Here is a 13,753-nt window from a genome sequence, read left to right as displayed (position 1 = left end):
GTAACCACCATAGTATTAAATAAACTTTATACAGTCAAAAGTACAAAGCCTGCTGTCATGAAAGTGAGCTGGAAAACTGTAGACTGGTTGCAAAAAACAATTTTCACAAGCCTGAATAATTTTTCAATTTTCACAAACCCCTGTATAAAGCTGCTACTACAGAGATGATAATGTCATTTCAAAGCCTTCAACAGCACTGTGGTGTAAAGTCAGTAATTTTGTGACTACAAAGTGACCTTTATTATCCCTGTACCTACTGGTATTTATTATACACCAAAACACCAATCAGGTATAACATTATTACATTATAACACACCGGTGAAGTGAATAACACTGTTATCTCTTCATCATTGCACCTGTTAGTATGTGGGATATATTTATTAGGCAGCAAGTAAACATTTTGTTCTCAAAGTTGATGTGTTAAAAGTAGGAAAAATGGGTTTTGATCGAGTTTGACGAGGTCTAGACGACTGGGTCAGAGCATCTCCAAAACTGCAGCTCGTGTGGGCTGTTCCCGGTCTGCAGTGGTCAGTAGAGAGGGGAGCGAAGCCTGGTCCATGTGGTCCGATCCAAAAGACGAGCTTCTAAAGCTCAAAATGCTGAAGACGTTAATGCTGTTTCTAATAGAATGGTGTCACAATACACAGTGCATCGCTGCGTAGCCACAGACCAGTCAATATTAGGCAGGTGGTCATAATGTTATGCCTGATCAGTGTATAACTTGAACCTTACCTTATTATATTCAGTAAAATAATCTAAGCAGCATCAATTTAACATAAAGTTCAAAATATTCAATTATACTGAATTGCCAGCACCCACTTAGGAGGAGGATTTACAGATAAAGCAATCCGGTGTCCCGTAATTACCAAATTGGTCCCATAACTGGTCTGATAATTTAATGATCCTTCACTTAATGAATGGCCCTGGTAAATGTGAGCTTCCCTTACAATGTCATGGCTATTTCACATTCAAGCCCAAGCTGCAGGTCATATTGGCATCTCCCTCAGGATGTCAATGCAAGACTTCTGGCACTGACAGCAACCTACGGAAAGTTAAACATAATCTGCTGACTCTCCTTTCCTTAAGTGTATGGATACTGCAGCAGACAGCCTGCGGAGCTGGCATCCTGCTCATTCGCTTTTCTCCTTCCTCTCTCCACTAATAAGTCACCTCCTTCCGGCGTTCTTAAATTCGGTCGCACACACGCTCACTCGCTTTCAGAACCTGCCCATGCGGTCGAATTTCTCTGTTTACACAAGCCGGTGTCATATTTCTTCTGTTCCAATGATGGCTGGTCTAGTAAGACATGCTAGCTGTCGCATAGTCCAGGATATAATACACTGCTGTCTGACATCTGCTTCCTCTCTGATCAAGGATTAACACAGCAAACACGGTCAGGAGGAAAAGCCCGGTCGCCGGATAAATCCATTAAACAGGTTAAACAGAAGTGTGTGAGAAGAGATTAATATTTTAGATTTGAAGGACTAGTTTGGCCAAAAGAAAATTCAATGTCAACATTTTCCTACATACCCCAGGGATTGCCAAGGATTACTTATTATTATTTAACTTATTATGATTATAAAAAGCTACAATGCGGTAATACATTCAAGTCTGTCGGACTCAACTCTGGGGTAAATGGAAAAGTCTGTAAATGAAATTTTTCTGCCAAACTTTTCCTTAATAGTTTATCTTTAAATAAGCAGCAACTTTGAAAATAAGTAACAATGCCGGCATGTTAGTGTACACGAAGACATTTGCGGACATTAAACATATCTAATCTTTGTTGCTGTTGTTGTTCATTCATTCATTTTCAGGTACTGTACATTTATTAATACATTATGTGTGAGGCGTATTGATTGTCTGCTGATGTCTGCTGATGTCTGGTTCTTTAATATGGTCCTTGCTTTTATTACTCTCACACTGTATAAGAAGAAAGATCGGAAGCATGTTCCACTCAAGTTAGCGAAGACCCCCACCGCTGACACCCCACACACACACTCACACAGAGACGTGCACTGCTACGCACATTAGAGCCCACACCATGACACACGCGGCATTAGGAAACGGAGAGGCTAAATGCAGCACAGATGGCATGGCGCACACAAATATCATAAAATCAGAAACACAGAATTAAAAAACAATGCTTAGACTTACACACTGGTCCAGCATGCAGTGAACATGTACCGTGGAAAAAAATGAAAGAATACATAGAGAGAAATGAGCAAGAGAGAGAGACAGATAGGGACACAAAGAGAGAGAGAGAGAGAGAGAGAGAGAGAGAGAGACAGACAGACAGAGAGACAGACAGGAAAGGACAGGTGATAGAAAGGAACAAAACAAATACAAGAAAAGACAAAAAGATGATGTTTGATTTCATTCGGCACTGAAAAACCAAAAGGACTCTATGGTGGCGAGGATTAATGAGGACGCTCTCTGAGAAAGAACAGAACTAACTACTGTGCCAGAAGCTGAAACATCTTTGCAATCGACAATGGATTAGCAAAGTTGCCCAGTAAATGTTGCATGGCCACATACAAGAAGACAGTAACATGGATTTTCTTTTATTCATCACACAACTGGAGATGTTTACTCACAGTACCAGCACTGTTATCGACAGTAATGTGGTCTGTATAGGGAGAACTTCTGCTAGTTAGAAATCGGCCAATGTATTCGTTCTAAGGAATCGGGATTTTTTGTTTGTTTGTTTGTTTTTTCGCTTTGCACTTGAACTACATTTTTACTACATGATATTGACAAATTATTTACAAAAATGCATTTTCTCACCAAACAATTTCTATTTATTCACTCAGTTTGCTGCAATTTTTCTCTCCCCATTTTATTTGACGTCAATCTTACCTTCTTTTACAGGGATAGCTGGCTTTTTCTGTCTCAGACCCAGCAAGATGAAGAAGAGGACCAGAGGGATGAAGATCTCAAAGGCCAGCACCCACTGTGAACACACACACATACACACACACACACACACACAAAGCAAGGCAGTGAATATGGCTTGTCAGGATGATTTTGTCTATTTATTGTTCCTTTTGTCTTGTTTGGCAAATTAGAACAGATTATGTTGCATCAGAAAAAAGTAGTAGTTTCATAAACTTTAACATTTGGCACAGTTAGCAAAGAGTGTTCTAGCTATGCTAGTTAGTTCAATGTTTGCTAAATTGCCAGTATTAGGGTATCAGCTTGGCTTGACCCAGTTGTAGTTTGACACAGAGGAAGCAGGATATGAAGTTAGTTTCTTTTCTATAATAAGACTTTATATACAGGTCAAATTAAATTTTCTACTTTTATTACTATTTGAGGTAAAAACTTTGGGAGCAAAGGTGTAGGTTTGTGTTTTTTTGTCTGTTTATCTAGCATGACTGAGAAATGCTAAACAATAATTAGACATATTGCTGACAAAGACAAAACCCCTTGAAAAAAATAAAAAGCTCACGGACTGTTTTCTGTCCATCCAAATACATGTTTCCTATACTTTTGGGCTAAAATTGGACAGTGTGTCACAACAATCAGAATTCAGAAATCATTTTACTACAATGGCTTCATTTTTAGCGATTTTCCATGCACGGCAGTCCCAAGAGTTTAGAGAACGAATAAACAAACAAAAACATTTTGGTTTCTATGGGAAATAGTCTAATTGAACATTTACAAATGTAGATTTCCATCATGCATTCATAAAAGACACACAACACTAGAACACACGCACACACACACAAAAAAAATAAAACAATAGAAAATATAAAAAAGAAGCAATTTCAAAGAGTGGAAACTGCATTTATATTTTGACATACACCCCTGCCACATTTATACACATATCTCAGCATTTTACTAATTCCTAAAACGATGCAGCATGGTCAGTATGCCTGAACCATCTTAGGACAGCCTGCTTCACATTGTCACCAGTGCTGAAATGCTGACGTCCAAGGAACTAAAACAGTAGAGTTCACTCTAAAAAAGTAAAAGTTCACTAGTTAACATTCTACTAAACTACTTTATGATGGCTATGAATCGTTATGTAAGTCACCGGGTCAATTTGGTTGAACCGGTATAAATCCACCAGTTGATACACCAGACCGCCTACGTCTGCTGACAAATATGCAATCTTTAGCAGCCAAATAGCCTGGGGCTGTTACACAAAAAATGTCCTGTTACACACACAGGTCAACAAGTGGAGAGTAGGCTACAGAGAGAAGAAAACAACAGGAAAGCAATGTGCCATTCACACACACACACACACACACACACACACACACACACACACACACACACACACACACAATACAGCAGGTGGCTGATGTGAGCCAGTGGGATTGATAAGGTATGCAAATATATTATTATATATTTATATTGTCAGTCACCTTAATGCTCCACTATTATAATACCTTTAAACTCACAAAGCTCCACATTATAATGCTTGCCACATGCTCTAACTCTGACTCTACCCTGAAACATTAGACATTTTGTTGTTTTACTTTACTGCTAATGATATCTCAGTTCGAACTCACAGAGCAAACATGGATGCACATCTCTCAATGTAAGAAGTTTTTTCTTCACACAGAACTAGGCCTATATTTTTCACTGCAGCGCTTAATCGTAGACGATGGAGGAGATGTAGAGATGATGATGCTAATAATGATGATAATGATAGCGTTAGGTAACATTAGGTTAAAGCTTTGGTTTAGCTACACCTCTCCTATCTCCAAAGGAAACAGTAAAACCCACGTTGCACATCTGAGCAAATACGTGGCTGGTATTCAAAGATTCTTGTAGCGCCGCCAAAAGCAGCGCAGGCCTCGCTGTCGCTGATAATTGTCCTTAACAACACACCCAAAGTGTCTTAGAGTCTATTTTAACTGACTAAAATATACCTCGCTTTGATCTACCTCAGCAGGCTTTTTGAAGCCTTACGATGAAAGAATGTAAAGGGGGAAAATAAGACCGAGGATGAGTTCACGCATTTCCTTTAGAAACTCTTCCTTTGCTCACTAATCCATCACATCTGTCTCTCAAGGTCACGGTAAACAAGAAGCCTTTCTGCACTCTACCCCAATGCACAAAGACACATCTGACAAACATAACAAAGCTTCAGTTATAAGAGCGCACGCAGCGAACAGTGAGTACACACACGCTGCTAAAAAATCAGCGTCCACAGAGAGTGCTTTTCTCGTGTTAAATTCCTCAAGCTTATTGATTTCAAAGTTATGCAAAGGGCGAAGAGAAATGTTTGATTTGAATATTAAACAGCTCTCGGCATTTGAGTCAGGGAGTGTGAAAATGCCTTCTCAGTGTTCCTGGTGCTGAATTTGCATGTCGGAGGCTGAGCTTCCATTATTTATAGGTGGGCCAATGCATCTATTTAATGCTGGCTTTCAGGCAAAGAGCAGACATGGTGCAACACACAAACACTCACACACACACACACCCACACACACACTTATTGATAGTACTCAGACAAGTCATATTAAAAAGCCAAAGGGTCAAAACCAAGCAAGTCAAAAATAGCAGCCTTAATCAAAACACAGATGGGGATCAAATTGCCCTTGTCCTAGTCTGTAATCAAATCAAATAAAAGTCAATGCATGATAAATAATCCCAATAGTGTCCCGTCTGCATTTAATGAATTTTCATTGCTTAAATACGGCGGTTGACAAAGTGTCACTATTCCTGACTTGATTAAAAGTACAAATCCCCTTTGAACCGATTACTCCAGTAAAGGAATTCTATTTAGATTTATATATGTCTATAAATAGTAAATAATTTGCTTTTAAATGTACTTAAATATCACAAAAAGAGTTGGGAGAAATGGTGACTCAGTGGTTAAAAAGAGATTCTTAATCACAAAAGTTCAAGAGTTCAGATCCCACCACTACTAATCTATGACTGCCAGACGCTTGAGCAAGGCCACTAACCCTCAAGTGCTTAATTGTATGAATTAGAAAACTGTACATCTCTCTAAATAAGGGCATCTGCCAAATGCTGTAAATGTAACTGGTCTTCGAAAAATATATTTTTGTAATTTGCTGCAATTTAGTGTTTAATTTTCCTGCACATCAGATGTTTTTCAGGAGAGTTTTCTATAGTTCTATAGTAGACACACAGTGAGAGAACCCTTACTCCACATGCACATACTCATCAGAATTGTAGTGTTATGCTTTTAGTCTCACCACAGGTTCTTATTCAAAACAGCTCATGCTTTCATTCAAAGTAGTGGGGAGCGGCATGTTTTTCCAAAATGTACTGTAGTCAAAACTAAGATTTAAGGGATTGAAATGAAGTAAAATAAAAAAAATACTCATTCTATTTGTCAAAATTGTAATACGCTGATAAATTTATTCAAGTGAAATACTAATGGTTTGACAAATCAGATTTAGAAACTATAGGAAACTTTCTGAGAAATTCAATGTCAAAATGGCATTCGCGAACCAGCTTGGTTTGTTTAACAATTGTTAATAATTTTTACACTACAAATTGTACTCTTGATTCTAACAAGTCCACTGATAACAAGTCCACTGAATGGAGTGGTTTGTGTTGTTTAATAAATGTTTAATTTAAGCAATTTTCTGTATCATGTCTTGTTTATTAACTATTAGATTTTATGAGATGAAGGGGAAAAAAGAATAACGTGCAAAAATTGGCATCATAGCGTATATTGGCCATCGGCTGCCCTGATTTCTATATATCGACAATGGCCAGAAAAAGCCCATATTGGTCGACCTCTACAGGAAAAGGTAAGCTAAAAGCAAAGAAGTCCTTATTTTGCTACGTCCAAAGATTCAATTTAATAAACCATGACCTGTAAAGTAATATGAGATGAAGTTGTATGACCTTTTTAAAAAATACATGATGATAGACTCACTGATTATACTGGTGTTGCTCCATCCCATTTTATCAATGCATTTTATGGTTCTTCATCCCATTTTACTCAACACAAAAGAATTGTGAAAAGAAAGCAAAAAGAATACAAAATCAACCTCAAAAAGCATACATGGTAGGGATGGTATATTTAAAATTGGGCGTCATGTCCTATGCTCTGTCTTAGAAACTTCAATAGAACACAAAAACAAGATTATAAAAACATGACTGTATATGCATTTCGTGCTACAGGAACAAAAATAAAACTTCAGAACTTCAGAGTGCTAGCAAGTAACATCATTCCACGAATCACTAATTTTTGTTTTTCCCTATATATTATACACCATTAATAGCACAGCCATTGTATTTTATTCCTTACATTGCCATTTGTTTGTGCTACCAAACAACTGAGATGCAACCACAAGGGTTGGGGTTTCGAAGCTCGTCTGCACCCTGCGAGTGTGAAGATTGAGTGTCAGAAGACCTGCAAGTCAGTATGAAGGATTGTGTCCAGTGACCCTGTGTAAGTGGTACAGAAAATATATGGATTTGAACGTGAAGATTTATGTAAGTGTTACATGTCACCCAAGTGGATTCAGCTTTGGCTATTTTTTACGTTTCTTCATTCATCAAATATGGTCACTGTATCCATATTATAGCACTGCTGCCTTTAATAGAACTTTGATTCGCATACATATCAATACATTTGTGATTTATAGCTTACATTTCTTAAAAAAAACAAACAAGGAAAATAGCCCTAGTCCTGACTAGTGGGATGTGGTAGATTAACTGGTAATTGAAGTTTAATAGTGACCATCGAATTCGATTAACCGCCAAGGAATAATCAAACTTCACTGAGCACACAATAAAGCGAAATCACTATCTCAAATGAAGCAAATACTGTTGGGGGAAATGTGATTGATTCAGTAAACAAGGCTCTAAAGGTTATAGGCTTTTTATAGGCTTGGTCAAACAACCACCAAAAAAATGGGTATCGACTGATTTTTCTTGCCGTTTCCTCCCAGGAAGACCCTAATGGATGGAAACATTGTAATCCGATAACGCAGCAACAGGAGCCGAAAACGACGCTTTGCATTCGTGATCGCATTGTAGCACTACTTATCACTGAAACTCTATAACTCACGTCTGATATTTATCCGGATGTTTGTGTGTGTGTGTGTGTGTGTGTGTGTGTGTGTGTGTGTGTGAGTGGAAATCACATTTACTGGCAGCCAAGTGAGTGTTGCTCTTAAATGATTTGTGGCTGTGTTAGTCATGTGCATGCTGCAGGTCAGTGGCTCTCAAAAGACTCGGCCTGCATTGATTTCTTCTTCATCCCCTAAATAACTAGTGAGAGATTTCTCTCAGGGTTTCCCTCGATTTACATCCTAGCAAACATAGTAACACTCACAGCAGGCTCCCGGGGCAGACATTAACCAGGCAAATAAAAAGAAATCTGACTTTTAAGACTTTTACTTTTAGATCCTGATATATAGACATAATAATGATATAGACAAATCTAGAGCGGTGGAGCTGCTAAATATTGCTCACCCTTACCAGAGGGTTTTTTTGTGAACGTGGGCAGTAAAGGAGGCTAAAGAATGTTGTTCAAGTTTTATTCAAGTCATATGACCACTGAAATGAAAAAAACATAATATAATGAATCAGGGTAGAGATTTAGCAACCACTTTATTAGGAACTCAGTTAAGCTTCAGTTCAGTCTGCACATGAACATTCGAAATGTGAAACAAAATGTCACCTCAATGTCACCTTTTTAGAAATTGCTGATTTCCACACACTAGTGTCTCTAGAGGTCTAGAAAGCTGCGAGTGGATGAGAGAGGTGAGTGTCTGGTTTGACCTGACAGGAAAGCTATAGTAACTTTATGGCAGTCTTCATATAACCCTTATATAAGTATAATTTTGTATAAAAGATCAAGGATCTCAAAATATTCAACAGGTCAAAAACTGTATGGGCTGCAAGAGTAGAAGACCACATTTTCTTCCATTCCTGACAACCAAAGAACAGGAGTTTGGGGCATCAGAAGAATCAGATTGACCAAAACTGGATAGTTAATAATGAAGGAAAAAAATACCATGCCTTCATATGAACATCTAAGATTAGTGTTAAATGACGTGCTTTTTTGAATCCATAGATTTTCTATATATAAAATGACTGGGTCAGCCAAAAATTTTATTACAGCTCTGCTTGTAACTGATATAAATAAGTTATTTCAGATTGTGTAATCTCTAACCTATGTAAAATTTTGTAGTGATGCAGTATAATATGAAATTAGGTAAGCAAGTCATCATTACATCAAGAACACAAAGCTAATCATTATCTCTTAACATTTATTTCTGAAACAAACCTGACATCCGAGTATTTTCTTAGAGATTTTCTTGGAAAAATAATAGACAAACTAACCAACTAAAAAAAGATGATAGGTAAAGACATCAGCAAACCTTTAATTCGCATACATTACTACTTCCCTTATGCAGTGTTTGTCTAACTATGTGCAGTGTGAAACTCTGATTTGATGAATAGACTAATTGTCATGAAACTATCATTAGAGTCCCAGCTTCATCACACTGTCAGTATTCAAACTCAAAATCTTCCTATAATAATGTGAAAACGTGAGGCAGTTGCGCATTACTTGAAGGCAGTGCCGCAATGCTAAATGCACTCAAGTGCAAATCCACAAATCTATCTCTTTTTTTTTTTCAAAATAAGAAATAGAAGCTCTACAGACGTCTGAAACAGACTTTGATCTCGCTGCTTAATGCCTCCACCACTTTTAATCAAGAGCAATCATGGCACATCACAGCCCTCGAGACCTGCACAGGGAAGTCATCAGAGTACGAATTACTGAAAATTCAAGGCTCTAGAGCTTCTTTTCATCTTCCTCCAGTAAACACAGAGAGACATTTTCTCTGCTCCTACTTATTCAGCTGCAACATGATTAGGAAAATGATCGAGCACAAAAATGGTGATTAAGATCACGCATGGGAAAAATGTAATGATGAGTAGGTGTTGATGCAAATGGTCAGCCAACATGGTAGAGAAAAATTAGTGTAGCTCTCAATTTATCTTGTCTTTAATCTATCCTGTTTGTTTTTCTCTATCTATCAGTCATGCTGGATTGTCAATGTGCAGTAAAGTGCATATTATATTATTATTATACTAGGGCTGTCAATCGATTACAATATTTAATCAGCTGGAGTTTTTTTTTTTCATCTGAGTAAAGAAAGGATGTCGTGAATAAATGTGTGTTGCATTAAAGGTTTTAATCTCGGCTCTTTTATATTTATTTATTTATACTTTTAATAAAAATGGTCAAACAAATGCGTGCTGCATTAATCGTGGGATGATAAAATCAGTGCTGTTAAAATGTATTTGCGTGAATGCATTATTAAGGCATTCATTTGACAGCCCTATATTATACATACAAAAACTATTGTGGGAAATTGTAATATGCAGAAATATAGTAAGGAATAATGTAATAAATGTAATAATAAAAAATGTAAACGTTTTTCTTCTTTCTGTGCGGTTTGGTAACAAATGATCCAAGGCCAGACCCGGTTTCAGGTATCAACAATACTGCAATAAGTTTAGCTTCAAATTAAATTCCATGCTCCCGATTCTGTCATCAAACAATACACAGTAGCCATTTGCTCTGGTCGTTTGTTCTGTCAATGTTGAGAAGACAACTTAGAAAAAGCTTTTCTTACATAGACAATTGCACAGACATGAGTCTTATATGCAGTATAACTCTAGTTAGTCAAATGGTTCTCTATCTTCACTATAATATATTTTACTGCTTAGGCCACTTTACTTTACATCTAAAACCAAACCTGGGGTTGGACTGGAGTTCAACATGTTGACATATATTAAAATAATCACTCTTGTACTAGTCAATTACAGTACATTGCAGATCTCCTAAGCAAAAGGCATGAGGGTAAGCCTGTTAAAACAATACAGCAAGCCTAGCTTCTTTTTTGCGGAAGCCACTGACATTACAGAAGCACTTTCCGGGGAACCTGACATCATCGTTTTTGCTCTTGCCGATTCCCACATGCATTCCTTTCCCAAGCTTGGTGACACATTCTTCCATCATTAGCAGTGTTGTGCGACCGAGTGTGCTGTACAAGGGACCCAGAGAGAGTTGGTACACATAGGAGGGATATCTCATTTCAACAATTCTTCCCCCATCAACCCTCATTCTTCTGTGTATAAATCCATCAATGCTCAGGTGGGAGTCACTTAGCAACTAGTCCAAGAACTGTTACCAAGCAAACACTGAAAATAACATCATCATTATTGAGGTACGCTTGAATGTTTAACACCTACATAGAATGTACACTTTCTTTAAACTATAAAGGTGCCACCTAGAATACAGATAAAGGAATGGCAACAGGCATTCAGGTCCACAATTTGTCTAGAGCCCAATTATACAGATGGCAGCATTAGAAAAATGAGTCATCTAACCTAAAGGTTAATTAACCTACATGTTCTTTCTGTGACTAATTTATCTGGCTGTAATGAGTGTGAATAAAGACTCATTATGTGTGAACCTATTATCTATAAAAAGCACATGAAATCAGGAGTCATGGCTACAGGGGCACTAGAAACAGACATTTACATGAATACGTTTGAATTTGTCTGGTTTTGCACAGTCACATATGGGATAATGCTGCACATACATTAAAAAGGACAAATGAAAGGACAGACAGACAGTTAGACAGATTGACAAATAGATTAGATTAAAGAGTGGAAACAGGTCAATGCTCTGCTTTCACTGTTTCACATTGAACATTGCCTTAATAGCTAAAATTAATCAAAAATTTGGAAGAAAAAATAACCATACTACAACAGCTGTATTGAATATATTACAAGATGCAATACTGTATTTTACTGCGCTGTAATGCAGTGTTTGTCCTGTGAAGGCATTGAACTTTGGATCGGAAGGTCACAAATTAAAATCAAACCACCACCAATGCTGGGCCCTTGAACAAGGCCCTTAACCCTCCCCTGCTCAGTTGGAAGTCGCTCTGGATAAAGGCATCTGCTAAATACAAACAGAATAAAACTTTCGTAGATCAGATTGGACAAATGAGACAAATCCACTCTGAACATCCAAATGAGCACTTATTCATACATTTTTAAGCACTCAATTGCTAATTGTGCCACAGACAAAAATGTGCAGAACACTAATCACACCGTGAATCACACTAAACAACTACTCCACCAAATACCTTTTTACTTTCCATCTCAGATCCTCACCCAACTTTAAATGAGAACTTCATGAAAGGCACCTCAAAAGGTAGATCTTGTTGCTAAAAGGCTCATAAGCACTATTCAAGGAGGTTTAATAATAAATGTATAAGTGCTCCAGCTTGTCAATTCACACAGTGCCTGTGCTATTTTCTCAAATTACACCAATTTTTCTGGATCATCACAGAATAATGGATGTTCATGTCAGCCTTGAGAGGCTATAAAAACAGCAACACATCAAAAGTGTCTAAAAACAAGTTAAAGTTTGAATGGATCATGAACAAGTCCTCAATTATAGAGGGTCCTACAAGTAATAATAGATAAGATACCATCAGTGAACATCAAGGACAACCAAGGATGGAAATCACTGACAAGACTTTTGGTACACTATACGGCAAACGTTTGTGAAAACCTGGCAATACATTTGGTATGTGCTTTTTAAACATTCACATTCAGTCCCTATTTGCCTTTATAATAACCTCCAATTTTCTGGGTAGACACTCCACTAGATTTTGGAGAGTGCTTGTGGAGATTTGTGCTCATTCAGCGAAAAGGTTGTTAGTAAAAAAAAAAAAAAAAAAAAAAAAGGTACTGATGTAAGTGAGAAGGCCTAAGGTGCATCTACAACAGGCCACTCAAGATCTTGGCAACCCCAAACCATATAAAACATATTTGATTTATGTAAAGAGGCATTGTAATGCTGGAACAGGTTTGGGACTCTCAGTTCAAGTGAAGGAAACATTTTATGCTAAAACATCTGAAAGCATCCTATACATTTGTGTGCATTCTCAAACGTTGTGTTAACAGGTGAGAAAGATCCACATATGCCTGGAAAAGGCAGGTGTCCTATAGCTGTAGTCCATATAGTGTATCTCTCATAGTGGTCACTACTGGATTATTCTCACACCAGTGTGTGGGGCCGTCAGTGCGTGTTAATGCAGTAAGGCTTGGATCATACTGATAGACACCAGTGTGAGAGGCTGTCAGTGCCTGTCATAGCAGTACTGCTTAGATCATGCTGACTGACATCAATTGTCTGGTTTTAGGACCAGAAACTCAGGTATTAGAGGACTTTGAATAAGTTCTAGTAATCTACTTTTTACCTCAGTAAGGATTTAGTATTAGAAAGTATAAACCTTTACTGGCTTTCTTGTTGAGCAGTGGAAGAAACAGTGAAAAAATGGATATGTTCTCTGACAAGGAGACAGTGACTGAATCCTCCAGGTTAAACAGTCCATCGCTGATGATGAGGGGTTTGAATCACACTCAGCCTCCCATGAAAGGTGTATGATAGGGTTCTGAAAACCAATTTAACACTGTGCTCCAAAGTGCTCCTATGTTTTAGGAGAAACAATGCAGTCTGGAAAAGTTTTGACTAGGCCATTTACTATCTTTACTAAAATAGTTTATGTGGGGTCATGAGTCTATGCTAATTCAGTCCATTTCTTTTACCAAATTTAGTCAGTGGCAGCAGTGTTTCAATTGATGTACCATTTTGTGATTGTGAAGTAGGAGCTCACCGATGGAATCACCAAAGGATACAGTCTCTAGTAATTTATACAAGTGGCAAAAGTTTGACTTATCAGAGTCGCTGAGGCTTAACCAAAATTGCTAGAGG

General features: G+C 37.6%; 1 protein-coding gene across 3 annotated transcripts in view; it reads right to left on the bottom strand.

The window, feature by feature from the left end:
• abca2 (ATP-binding cassette, sub-family A (ABC1), member 2) overlaps positions 1-13,753 on the bottom strand; it is an 84,163-nt gene that overhangs the window by 45,597 nt on the left and 24,813 nt on the right. For 2 of the 3 annotated variants that reach the window (XM_046841326.1, XM_046841324.1), the window contains exons 2-3: positions 2,857-2,950; positions 2,155-2,157 (exon numbers count right to left, since the gene is read on the bottom strand). In XM_046841326.1, coding sequence (XP_046697282.1) covers positions 2,155-2,157; positions 2,857-2,950 — 97 coding nt within the window. The remainder of the gene's footprint in view (positions 1-2,154; positions 2,158-2,856; positions 2,951-13,753) is intronic. The other variant, XM_046841325.1, reaches the window with a different exon arrangement.

This window comes from Silurus meridionalis, chromosome 27, assembly GCF_014805685.1.
Source record: "Silurus meridionalis isolate SWU-2019-XX chromosome 27, ASM1480568v1, whole genome shotgun sequence".
NCBI lineage: Eukaryota > Metazoa > Chordata > Actinopteri > Siluriformes > Siluridae > Silurus > Silurus meridionalis.
The sequence above is the reverse complement of the archived record's forward strand: the minus strand, read 5'-3'. Positions and strand labels throughout refer to the sequence as shown.